The sequence below is a fragment of the Rhipicephalus sanguineus genome, chromosome 6, assembly GCF_013339695.2.
Source record: "Rhipicephalus sanguineus isolate Rsan-2018 chromosome 6, BIME_Rsan_1.4, whole genome shotgun sequence".
Taxonomy (NCBI): Eukaryota; Metazoa; Arthropoda; class Arachnida; order Ixodida; family Ixodidae; genus Rhipicephalus; species Rhipicephalus sanguineus.
Genome location: NC_051181.1, coordinates 55,872,393 through 55,884,517, shown reverse-complemented (window position 1 = coordinate 55,884,517; position 12,125 = coordinate 55,872,393). Strand labels below are relative to the sequence as shown.

The 12,125-nt window shown below is 45.7% G+C and overlaps 1 protein-coding gene across 1 annotated transcript in view; it reads right to left on the bottom strand.

Annotated features, from left to right (window-relative positions):
• The window catches only part of LOC119397273 (intraflagellar transport protein 88 homolog), a 128,903-nt gene that overhangs the window by 21,218 nt on the left and 95,560 nt on the right, over window positions 1-12,125 (bottom strand). Inside the window, 2 exon segments of the mRNA XM_049416510.1 lie at window positions 961-1,039; window positions 6,448-6,554. Coding sequence (XP_049272467.1) covers window positions 961-1,039; window positions 6,448-6,554 — 186 coding nt within the window.

The window sequence follows — 12,125 nt, the reverse complement described above, 5'->3', positions numbered from 1 at the left end:
ATTTCCAGCGTTATCACTGAGGCTCGCATTAGCGCCAGAATAAACTCGACTACTCGCTCTAGCAACTGAAGTTTATTGGAGCATCCAGCCTAAATTCATACATTCGAACTTGAACCATGTGACGTATGGTATCGCACTATCGAGTTAAGCAACACTTTCTTTCGCTACAAAGCAACCGACGAACAACTGACACATGTGGCAACTTTGAATATTTCTATTATCGCTCCCGTGCTTCTATCTTTACGGCGGCTGATTATGCGGCAATCTGAAAATACTGGTCAGCAACCACCGTCATTGCAGTGTATCAAAAGGTGCCCGTGTGGCGATAGGTGCAAAACCAGGCATCAAACAATTTTCACTAAATGCAGCGTGGGAGTGGTTTATACAATTACCACGTCTTGCTGGAACGTTTACATCGGCCAGATGGGGTGTGCTTAAATGAACGCCGCTAAAAACGCGCTTACAATGTACGATCAGGCAGAGCGGCAATCTGGTTTTGCGTGCGAAAGAATGCGATGGTTGCGAGCCTTTATTTCACCCCACCAGCATCCTAAGCAGGAGGAGGTCAAAGACTGAGCGCGAACTCTTTGAACAGTACCATATCATAAAGAATGGCCAGGTTTGTTTCAGTGAACCTTTCGCGCTTATGACAGAAAAAGTTTGGCGTTTTCTATCAGGGCGTGGATAACTACCAAGCAGCCGATAAGTCTCTGGCTACAGCTTGAGCGCTCGTGGATGCGCCAACAAATCGGTAGTAAATCCGGCGACGGTGTGTGAGTGAATATGCCTCCTTCTTCGTCCTTGTTTTGGGTTTTCGCTGGTTTTTACTGTATCTGAATATGAACCAACTGGCCCAGCTTTCAACAATTCTAAAGAGGCAGTAGTGAGTGAGCACCGTTGGATTCACATCGCCCTAATCTAAACCAGCGCGCCCATATTATACTGTATAAATTTCCTTACTGCTGCTGGCAGAACCATCCCTGGATAGGCGACCGCTGCTTCGATGACTTCCGCTCCTGCTTCCACTGCTGCTTGTGCGCTGTAAAGCACGAATGATGCGGCACTTGTCAGAATTAAGGTTACTCTTATTCAAGACAGTACTACACTTTCTGTTTAGTACGATCATTCACGCTAAAAGTCGCTGTCGAGTGATCTCATCAGCGGTAGGTCGCGTCGGCATTTTTACATGTGGCATCGAAGATTCCAACCTTTTTGTTGGTGGCCGCGTTAGTCCCAAAATAAACTCCACCATTCACGTTGCTCGCTCATACTTATTAGAACAGTTTAAAATGATCAGGAATGTTCGACATACAGGCGCGACGCGCGAAAGCCAGTGGTTACGCGTGTAACAGGTCGGTTACATGAAAATCAAAAAACAAGCGCGCGTGGCACTATATATACAATACTATGCCATGCATAACTCTCTCACCTCCTGCTTTCTTTGCTCCTCACCATCACCATCACTCCTCCTTACACACACTTCCCTTTCCCAGCTCCTTGTTATACTACACTATGCATCGCTATGCAATGCTCTTTGTTAAACTATACTGTACAAGGCTATCCCATCTCTACCCTCTCTGTCCTTATTTCCTTCCTCCTCACCCTCACTTCATCTTCATAGCCCACTGTTACGCTATAATGTCACGTGGTCGTGGCGGTAAACGCCGGCGGAATATCAAAGATGAAACACTTAATTGGGCGAAATTATGGCCAGAAAACTAAATGTCAAATTGCAAGCAATAAACGAGGTGAACTCAGCGATAATCACAGTTGTCGACCGGTGGTAATCTGATTAGCGGTAAGGCGCGTAGGCGTTTATGCATGGGGCATTGAAGATTCCAGCCTTATCGTTAGTGGTGGCGTTAGTTCCACAGTCAACTGTACTGTTCGCGTTGCACACTAAAGTTTATCAGAACAATCTAAAATAATCGCGAATGTTCGACATTCCGGCACGCCGCGCACAAGGCACTGGTTACACGTGTGACGGCTCGGTTACGTGAAAATAGGAAAAGAAAGCGTGCGGCATTGCCCCCCCCCCTCCCCCTGAAGAAACATCATCCCGATGCTACAGAAGAATACGTATTCGAAGTAAGAAACGTATACATGGATATAGGGAAAGCACAAAAACAGGCGGAAAAATGCGTTGTTTCTTGCACTGCCGCATTTTAAGCGAAAGTCACATAAGGAAGAATTTCGTCCCAAGTATTGCGTTCGACATCCACCTATATTTGCAGCATGCCGGTTAGGGTTTTATTCAGATGCTCGGTGAGTCCATTCGTCTGCGGGTGGTAGGCAGTTGTCCTTCGGTGAGCTGTCCTGCGGTATTTCATAATTGCTTCGGATAGGTCTGCCATAAAAAAGGTACCCCTGTCTGTGTTAAGGAATTCTAGGGAGCGGTGATGTAGAAGGATGTTTTGGACGAAGAACTTCGCTACCTCGTAAGCACTACCTTTGGGAAGGGCCATGGTTTCGGAGTAGCTGGTGAGGTAGTCCATAGCTACAACGACACACTTGTTGCCGGACGATTGCGTCGGAAATGGCTGCAGCACGTCCATCCCGATCTGCTAGAAGGGTCAGCGAGGTGGATCGATTGGCTGAAGAAATCCCGCTGGCCTTGTCGGCGGTGTCTAGCGTCGCTGACAGTCCCGCATGTTCTCACAGAACGAGTGACGTCGGCGGTAAGCCATGGCCAGTAGTACTTGCGTTCTCGCGAGCGTGCGGGGAAATCCGAGGTGCCCAGCGTCGCTTCGTCGTGCAGGGCCTGCACAACTTCTGGTCGCAGTGCCGAAGGTACAACAACGAGGCAGTTGGCTCGGCCAGGCGAGAAGTTGTTCTATAGGAAGACGCCGTTTCCCAATAAAAATGACGCCAGTCATCGCTTGAATATCTTCGGAACTGCGGCGATCTTGCGCTCGAGGTATTTCACAAGGACCCTGAGTTCCGGGTCGGCTCGCTGTTGAGCGAAGTCGTCGGTACGTATGGCATCCAAGAAGCAGTCATCGTCCTGGTCGTGCTGCGGCGGCGGATCGAAGGAGGCGCGAGACGGACAGTCGGCATCAGAGTGCTTTCGTCCGGACTTGTAAACGACGGTAATGCCGAATTCTTGAATTGTCCAACTCCGCTGTGCGAGGTGACCTTAACGATCCTTGATGATAGCTAGCCAACACAAAGCGTGGTGGTCGTAGTGGTGGAGCAGAAACTTCAATGTAGCCCAGATGATGGAAAAGCACTCATTTTCTTTTGTGAAATAGTTGGCTTGCGCCTTGGATAGCGACCGGCTAGCATAACTGATAACATCTTGAATGCATAAAACACGCGAAAGAACGAGGACGAACAAAAGAAACGACCGACAACGGCGCGTTTCTGTTGTTTTTCTTCGTTTTTTCGCGCGTTTTATGCATTCAAGATGGAATCACCCCCCGCCTCCAACTTGCCCGCTTAAACATTCTAATGTATAATTGATAATCCTTTTTTGACCTTCCTTCCGTTGTACAATTACGGCGCCAGGGATTTGGTCGAACAACAGCGAAGCGATCCGGAACTGACAAGTCTGGCGGAGTACTTGGAAGGCAAGACCCCCGTTGTCCCGAAGATATTCAGGTGAAGATTGGCGTCCTTTTTCTTGGAAAGCGACGCTCCATTAAAGAACTTCTCGCCGGCCCAAGCCAACTACCCCGTCTTTGTACCTTCGGCGCTGCGACCGGAAATGCTGCAGGCCCTGCACGATGACCCGACGGCTGGCCATCTAAGTTTTTGTCGCACGCTCGCAATAATAAAAGGAAAGTGCTACTGGTCACACCTTACCGCCGATATCACTCGGTATACGTGAGGACATACCAGGACAGTCAGCCACGCAAAACAGCGCCGAGAAGGCTAGCAGGATTTCTGCAGTCAGTGGAACCACGTCGCCGACCCTTCCAGCAGATCGGGATGGACTTGCTGGGGCCATTTCCGACGTCAACGTCCGGCAACAGGTAGCTCGTCGTAGCTATGGACTACCTCACCCATCACACCTTATCCATGGCCCAGCCAAAACATAGTGCCGCCAACGTAGCAAGTTCATCCCTTACTGCTCAGGTAGCCAGTCCTTCATCGAGAACATCCTATTGCATCACGGCGCCCCAGAAGACCTTATCACTGACAGCGGTACGGCTTTTACGGCTGACCTGACGCAAGCGATATTGAGATACAGCCAGACAGCTCACCAAAGGAAAACTGCCAAACATCCGCAGACAAATGGCCTCACCGAGCATCTGAATAAAACCCTCGCCTGTATGCTGGTAATGCGCGTCGACATCGAAAGTAATACTTGGGGCGCCATCCTTCCGTATAGGTTTCCAAAGCAAGGTGGAGCGGCGTCACCGCTCTTATCGCAACTGGGGGCATCCACGGCCACATCTATCTATCTATCTATCTATCTATCTATCTATCTATCTATCTATCTATCTATCTATCTATCTATCTATCTATCTATCTATCTATCTATCTATCTATCTATCTATCTATCTATCTATCTATCTATCTATCTATCTATCAACCATATCTGCCTGCCTGGCTGGCTGGCTGGCTGCCTACGTCGTTGTCAAGTCGCGGACGTTTCGCTCTCTGCGAAAACACAAAATATGCGTGGCATGAATGGAGTGCATGAGCGTCATAAAGAACAGATCATGACATGAATATAATGACATGCACTGCGTTAGCGTCACGTCATAAATGACAGGATGTCATCGTGATGCAATGTTAGTCATTTCATTACCTCGATATATACTAAAATGATGTATCACATGATGACTGTTTATGACAAACATCAATGACAGGTAATTACATGGAGAGAATAAGATGCCTGTCATCTCATTACGGCATAAATCACAAAAATGATAGCACGTATGCGTCAGGCAGAGAAGTTCAGTGGAAGATGGAAGCTTCAAGCGATGAAAAAATCTACGCCATCTCCTCGAAGTGAATGCTGATGAGTGAGGCGAAGCTCCAACGCTAACTAGCGCGCGCCGAGTGTGCAGCGTAGCCCAGGAGGATGGATGGATGGATGCTATGAGCGTCCCCTTTATAACGGGGCGGTGACAAATGTGCCACCAGGCTCGAAAAAAAAAAAAAAAAGCAACCTTTACTCTTTTTTTTTTTTTTTTAGCGTTGGCCTAGTGTCTTTACTTCAATTAAAACTATTTTACTCCAGAAGAAAAAAAGACGACGTTAAGTTTTCAGCTCCGTTCTGTGCCCTTTACGGCACAATGTCATTTTTTTCCCATTATTTATTTTTGTCCTTTCTCTCTAGTTTTCTGCCACCAATACTCTAACCGTCTCTTACTTATTTCAATCGCGGGTGTGTTCAGCTTTCCATTGTCTCTAAAACCCAAGGCGTCATGTAGGCTCGTGCCCAAACGTACACCTGGGTGGATGTCTACACATTCAATCAGAACATGCTCCGCCGTTTCCTTATCTTCCCCGCAGCACGTGCATTGTTCTTCTTCTTTACTGAATCTCGCTTTATAACTACCCGTTCTAAGGCAACCCGATCTCGCTTCAAACAGTAAAGCGCTTCCCATTGAATTGTCGTAAAATGCCTCCCTCCTTATTTCATTTTTGCCCTTTCGGTAGTTACTCAAAGCCGGTTTCTTCTCCATAGCTGCCATCCAGTAAATCCTCTCCGCCTCTCTGACTTTTCGCTTAACGCTCTTTGTTGACATACTGCTTACACTACCAGCCGTATATTTACTAGTGAGCCTCCTAGTTCTTTTTCTCCACTGTGTGTCCACGCTCTTCCTATACAAGTCACGGAACACCTTCTCTGCCCATCTACTCTCCTTCATATTCCTTAGCCTTTCTTCGAACCTTATTTTGCTCTGAGCCTCCCTCGCCTCAAAACCTGCCCATCCCATATCGCCCTTTACAGCCTCATTTGTCGTCTTCCCGTGAGCACCCAACGCGAGGCGTCCCACAGTCCTTTGATTTATATCCATTCCCGATTGCACCTCTGCCCTCATGCAGACCACTGAGTTCCCAAAAGTAAGCCCCGGAACCATTACACCTTTCCACAGACCTCGAAGCACCTCGTACCTATTGTATCCCCACAATGCTCTGTGCTTCATTATTGCAGCATTCCTCTTTCCTTTTGCTGCTGAGGCTTTTTCCTGTACACCTGCGCACACCGCTGCGCAGGTGTGCGCAGCGCCATCTAGCGGGCGCCCGCTAGATGGCGCTAGATAGCACAGCTGCGCCTCTAGCGGGAGCAATGCGAACTAGCGTACACGGTGCGAGGGACATAGCCCTGGCTAGAGGAGCTTCTCCCCTAAAGCTCATTGAACACGGGGCGTTGCTGGGGCCAGCTTTTGGAGAAGTGTTCTCGACTTCTTCAAGGCAGCTTGCCGAAACGTTGGCGCCAGCGACAGCTCGTGTTCAAGGATGTGCATGCATCAGAAATTTCTTTTTCACCTGCTCCTTCATCTCCTTCGCCTTCTCAGCCTTCTTCAGCTTTGCCGCATAGTCTGCAGATTCGCTCAGGCCGAGATCGTTAGTCAGTCTCACCAGAAAGCGCAGGCCTGCGCAATACATGAGTCATCGATAGTGCGTTCATGGTTTCACAACGCTTCACATAAAAAAAAAAAACAGACAGAGGAACAATTCGCAACTACGTCTATAATTTAAGTTTTAAACATACAGAGTGCTTTTCTGTTGTTAAAAAACGAAATAAGTGCATTCACATCCGTTGCGATCGCTCTTCAAAACTGTTTCATAAGACCACCGTCTCTCTTGGTCAGTGCGCGCGCTTCTCAAAGGCACCACACCGTGTACTTATATTATGAAGACCTGTGCCTGGTTAAAAAGACTAAATTAGGTAGTACTATAATGTCGGCAAAACTTGTAGCCCCGTTGGCTGGAAGTCATGCTTCACGCTTGTTTTCCTTGCCGAAACATCATGCTTGTTCGGCCAATATTTCCTCTTTACTTCTTTAACTGCTATAGTTGTGCAATGCAATTTTTGCTTTGCCAGCAGTGAAACAATTCAAGTCATCTCACTGCTGACATGTACCTCGCTATCACGCACTAATATTGTTAAATTTAATTATGGAAAGGGTAGCGCCTGTGAACACGGACTAAAGGAAGGCACACGGGCACACAAACGCCTTCCTTAAGAGGGTAGCGAATTGGGCGAGTTTTAAAATGCCCATGATGGTTAGCGCAAACGGAACGCGGACGAAAAGAAGAAAAAACGACGACACAAGCGCTTGTGTCGCCGTTTTTTCTTCTTTTCGTCCGTGTTCCGTTTGCGCTAACCATCATGGGCCTTCCTTAAGCCCGCGTTCCCAAGCGCTAGCCTTTTCAGAATGAATTTCCAACTCGCCCAAGAAACAGCACTGTTAATTATGTTTATATTTAACCATTTGCCTCCCGTTGACGAGTATAGTCGTGATGACATTTTGTATTAAAATGACCGATGACGACTATGCTCGGCATAGTTCTGTTTCTTGACGCCGGATAGCTACATTTCTCCATGGTGTGCTATTTACGTCACGGCTTTCATTGTATTGCCCTCTCCGATACATGAAGCGTGGCTGCCTCCTCGAAACGAGGCAATGAGTGCGCGCGTAAAAGGAAGTTTTTCGATTAGTGCTCGTCAGTCGACAGCTCTCTAGAGTTTTCTGCGGATACAGAAAGCGATGCGTTCTCGTCCGAGGATTCCGGGCAGGGCGATTATGTATATGAACCTGAGGGCCTTTCAGCTGCCCTTCAGTAGTTCCCCATCCACGTGGCAAATCCGCCTGCTGTGTTAGGGGCTGTGTATAATTAACCACAATAAACCACTGAAATAAAGGAACGCCACTGAATTGCAATAAAGGTGCCATTTTATTAAAAAGAACTACACAAATTTAGCGAAAAACAGACAACCGGTAAATTTGGTGCAATATTCTTTTTCCGCGGTAGGGAAAGGGTTGACACTGGATATGGCATATGCAGCTTTTCTGGACACCAGCGGCCTAGTTCGCGTGAACGACACCTCGTGGCGTATCGACCTTAAAGAATTCAAAAGTCCCGCCATGACGTATGCAGTGACGCGGCACTAAATAAAAGAGAATCAAAAGAAACAGTACACACGCCCCGAGACTGTCGCTTCCATAGAGTTTCCTACAATACTTACTAGAGGGAACTCTGGCGCTAGTGTCTATGGGAGCTGCAATGCATCGCGCTTCAGCCAGCATGGGAATCATGGGTAGTACACGGATTTGTCTAAACTTCGTTCTTTCGGCTCCATTTGGCTCCGCGTCGCCTGCATCCGCTTTGTCGCAAAACGAAGTTCAGCAAAAATCAGCAGTTTCGCTTCAACACTGTAACTTCTTAAGGCTCACCGATTCAAATCTGGTCACGAAGTTCACAACGACCCATTCTTTTATCCGAAAGAAAACCAAAACATAGCAATAAGCAAAGCCACAAGTGCGTTCGAAGCCCACAAGCACGAAGTCTAGGCAAATCCGTGTACTACCCATCATTCCCATGGTGGCTGAACGATCGCAGCGCCAGAGTTCCCTCTAGGTCATTTTAGGAAACTCTATGTGTCGCTTCACCTCGGAGCGCAGAAAAGAGAGCGCTGTTTGTCGGCGTTATCTCGACGGCGACGACTGGCAATGAATTGACAGTTTTTCTAGACGTGCCATGCCAAATGTCTGGCCGTTCTAGACGCGCCCGCGATGCATGAAGAGAACCGTGTTTTTATTTGTTTGTTTCTTTTGTTTCTTGCGCTGCCGTACCGGTGGGATATTGGAGCAGCATGCTGCTTTCCGAGTTTCTTTTTTCAGCTAGCGGGAACCATTATGTTTGGGTACGAACAGGATATTGTGGTTGCATAATAAACCGAATTTCCTTTGGTGTACCACTTGGGTGATGCTCGTTTGCTCCTTGCGTTACCTCAAATTAGAACTGGATCAGTTTCAGAACGCTAGGAATGAGAGTAAAAAAAAGGAAGTTAAAGATAGCTTTTAATTGTTTTCATTTATTTCTTATTGAAATGTGGCTGCCACCGCAAGCTTGGCGCCGTCTAAGCGGGTGTGCAAAAATGATAAGTCGTTGAAAGATGATCTTGTACACCGGAAAATGTGAACTTCGTTAGTTTTTTTTGTTAGGAATGAACGTATAGTAGAACATATACGACTTACGTGTTGTGTAATAATCTCTAGATCTGCCGTCTATCCCGCTAAAAAAGGCACTTATCTATCCTAATTGCATTTCTTCTTTTTCTTTCTTTTTTTCCTTTTTTTCTCACGGTCGACTGACTCATGTGCTGGAGGTGATTGTCTTGAATCCTGTTGGCGCAGATACACCATTAGGTTACTCTAATGGGCTGGAAGCTCTCCTGAAGCTCTCCTTTCATGTTCTGTAGGCGCAGTCTCTTTCAACTTTGCACTTCAGCAAGCACAAAGCCGATCATGAATCACCTACCGGCCCAATTGTGCACTTTGATCAGCACAAAGAAATTCAGAAGAGCGAATTTTGGCGTTTTTGCGCTCACAACAACGATTGTTAATGCAACATAATATAGTAACTATTCCTACAATCTCTCAAAATCACTTCTTTATTCTGTGTCACTCCTGATGTAGAATACAAAATGCATTTGACTTGCTCAAGAACGGGTCACAAGACACATCAGAGAAAAGCGAACCCTTTAATTCCCCCTTCTTTCGTTCACTCAGCATATGAAAATTTCTTCAGTTGTGAGTGGAGCTCCTTCTGTTGGCACGAAGATGTGCAGGCGTTCCAAAGCAAATCTTAAGCCTTTCTTTCAAGGAGGTTCCCTTAAGAGAACGATGGTGTTATGCGCACAGGAATTTTGATTAGTAGTTTTTCGCTCGTAGCAATGACTGAAAAATACCAGCCTTCAGCCAGATAAAGCCTAGCGAAATCTGCTTTTTCCCTTAATATCTACTGCTTTTCAAGCAGTAGTCTTCTTCCTCTGAAAGCCCGACGGAAAATAACCGATGTTGAATAGAATGATTACAGCTCCGCTCGAGGGTCTTCAAAACCGGAGCTTTTTTTTTGCACTTCATGATGCAAAATATCAGCCGTGTATTGAATCCTGGAATCTTCTGGCTTGATAGGAATGTCAAAGCTGCGAAGACATTCCTGGTTGGGATTCTTTTTTGGCTCAAACGTGTAGGCCGACCTTGAAAGTCCCTTCCACTGTATCGGGTAGTTTGGTCTCTATTGTAGATAAGGAAAGCATAGTAAAATGGATAGTAAGAAATATATAATTCAATATTAAATTTTACTGCAACATCAAAGTTGCAATAGAAATACGCGCAAAAGCGACTAATAAAAATTAATAATATTTCAGAAGACATGATAACTGGCATGTAGCCTCGACTTTAATAATAGGGATATCTGCACACAGGTGTGAAGTCTGGTTAATGCGCATCGATAGCACAGTGCTACCATAGATGCACGCGTTTTAGAAAACACCCTCTAGACATGGTATTCCCTCTCACCTTTGTCTGAGTGGAAATAGGTCAAAGAATTGAATTCCTGTCAATCTGATAACATTTTTTTTTGCTTAGATTAGGCCCTAAATCTGCCCTAAATGGTGGCTCTGCGCTGTACAGCACACACGTGTACTGTACAGCGCAGAGCCATCATTTAGGGCAGATTTTGTAGTGACGCGGAAATTACCTCCTTGATAGGGAGAAAGTTCTAATATGTATACACAATAACCTTCTCAATATTTACTTATGGACAAATATTTGTGATCGTGGAACATGAGGTGAGCATGAGTGTGGTCACGCCTTTTTAGAGTAAATACTTACTCTATCACTATATATATTCGCGATGTGCTTTCTTAAAGGGACTGAGAACCGACCGAAATGTGTCCCAAGACCCTGGCTGTGAATTACAGTGACATAAACGAGCTTTTTTTCACCATATGATTAGGATTTCTATTGTTGAATTGCGCTTTGAAAATCACAACGGCATGTCGCGTTGCCTGACGGGCAAGACTTCATAGTGCACGAATGAGATGTGCAGAATGCTGTACGCAGTACGCTGCTATTTACTAAATTAAAAAATGCGTTTAAAATTAATCCGCACGTTATTAGGCATTCTCGATTTATTCTGTGCTTATAAAAGAGTAAAAGGAGTTGACGTTGAGAGGTAGCGTTGCCTTCGCGACTACTAGTGAACGCATGTTGAGCAACGGCGCATGCGCGCGGCGCGTTCTACATTGAATGAACTTCCAGGTAGCACACATCAAAAACCGGAAAAAATGCATTCCATAACGTTTGGGCTGTGGCATGGGCTTCGCAAGACACTGACCTACGTAGGCGGTGTCACGGCTGAAACATTAGTAAAGGAATCTTTTCTTTTTTTAGTGAGTGCTGCCCGCAAGGCATTCTCTATACACACACACACACACACACACACACATATATATATATATATATATATATATATATATATATATATATATATATATATATATTGTTGCGCGCACAGCAAAGGTTTAATGGGGGTGTTTAATGAGCACAGAGGCACAAAAGACCGTGATGATCTCAGGAGCAGCGTGTGTATATATATATATATATATATATATATATATATATATATATATATATATATATATATATATATATATATATACAGTGCATTACCGACACGTTAGTCATAAACCTGAGGCGAACAAGCAAGGCGAGCTTGATCTTTTCATTAGTTTGATGAACCGTAATTAGGCTTGGCTCGGGAACACAGTGCGGAGGGCAATCTAGTGAGCGTCGAATACTTGGCTCATTGAATCGGTACGCAGAACTGTAAAGTGAAAAGCGCTTGTTAGTTTTGAAGTCTTCTTCCTCGCTGTTTTCATTCACTCTGTTGTACATTGCTGCTAACATGGGTACCTGTTAAGGGAAAGTCATCAGCAAAGACAACATGCATGTGTCCGTGCCTGGACTTCCCTCTTAGTTACTCCATCTTATTACTCTTTCAACGGCGTGGTGTTGCGGCAACGAAGGCAGTGTGTAATCGGTTAATATTCCCTATGAAATTACCTATGCTTTTCAGGAAAGCAGCGTACACTAAAGAACGTGTTGAAAGGGTGTCGTTTCGCCTCACAAAAACAGTCCTGATATCGTGCA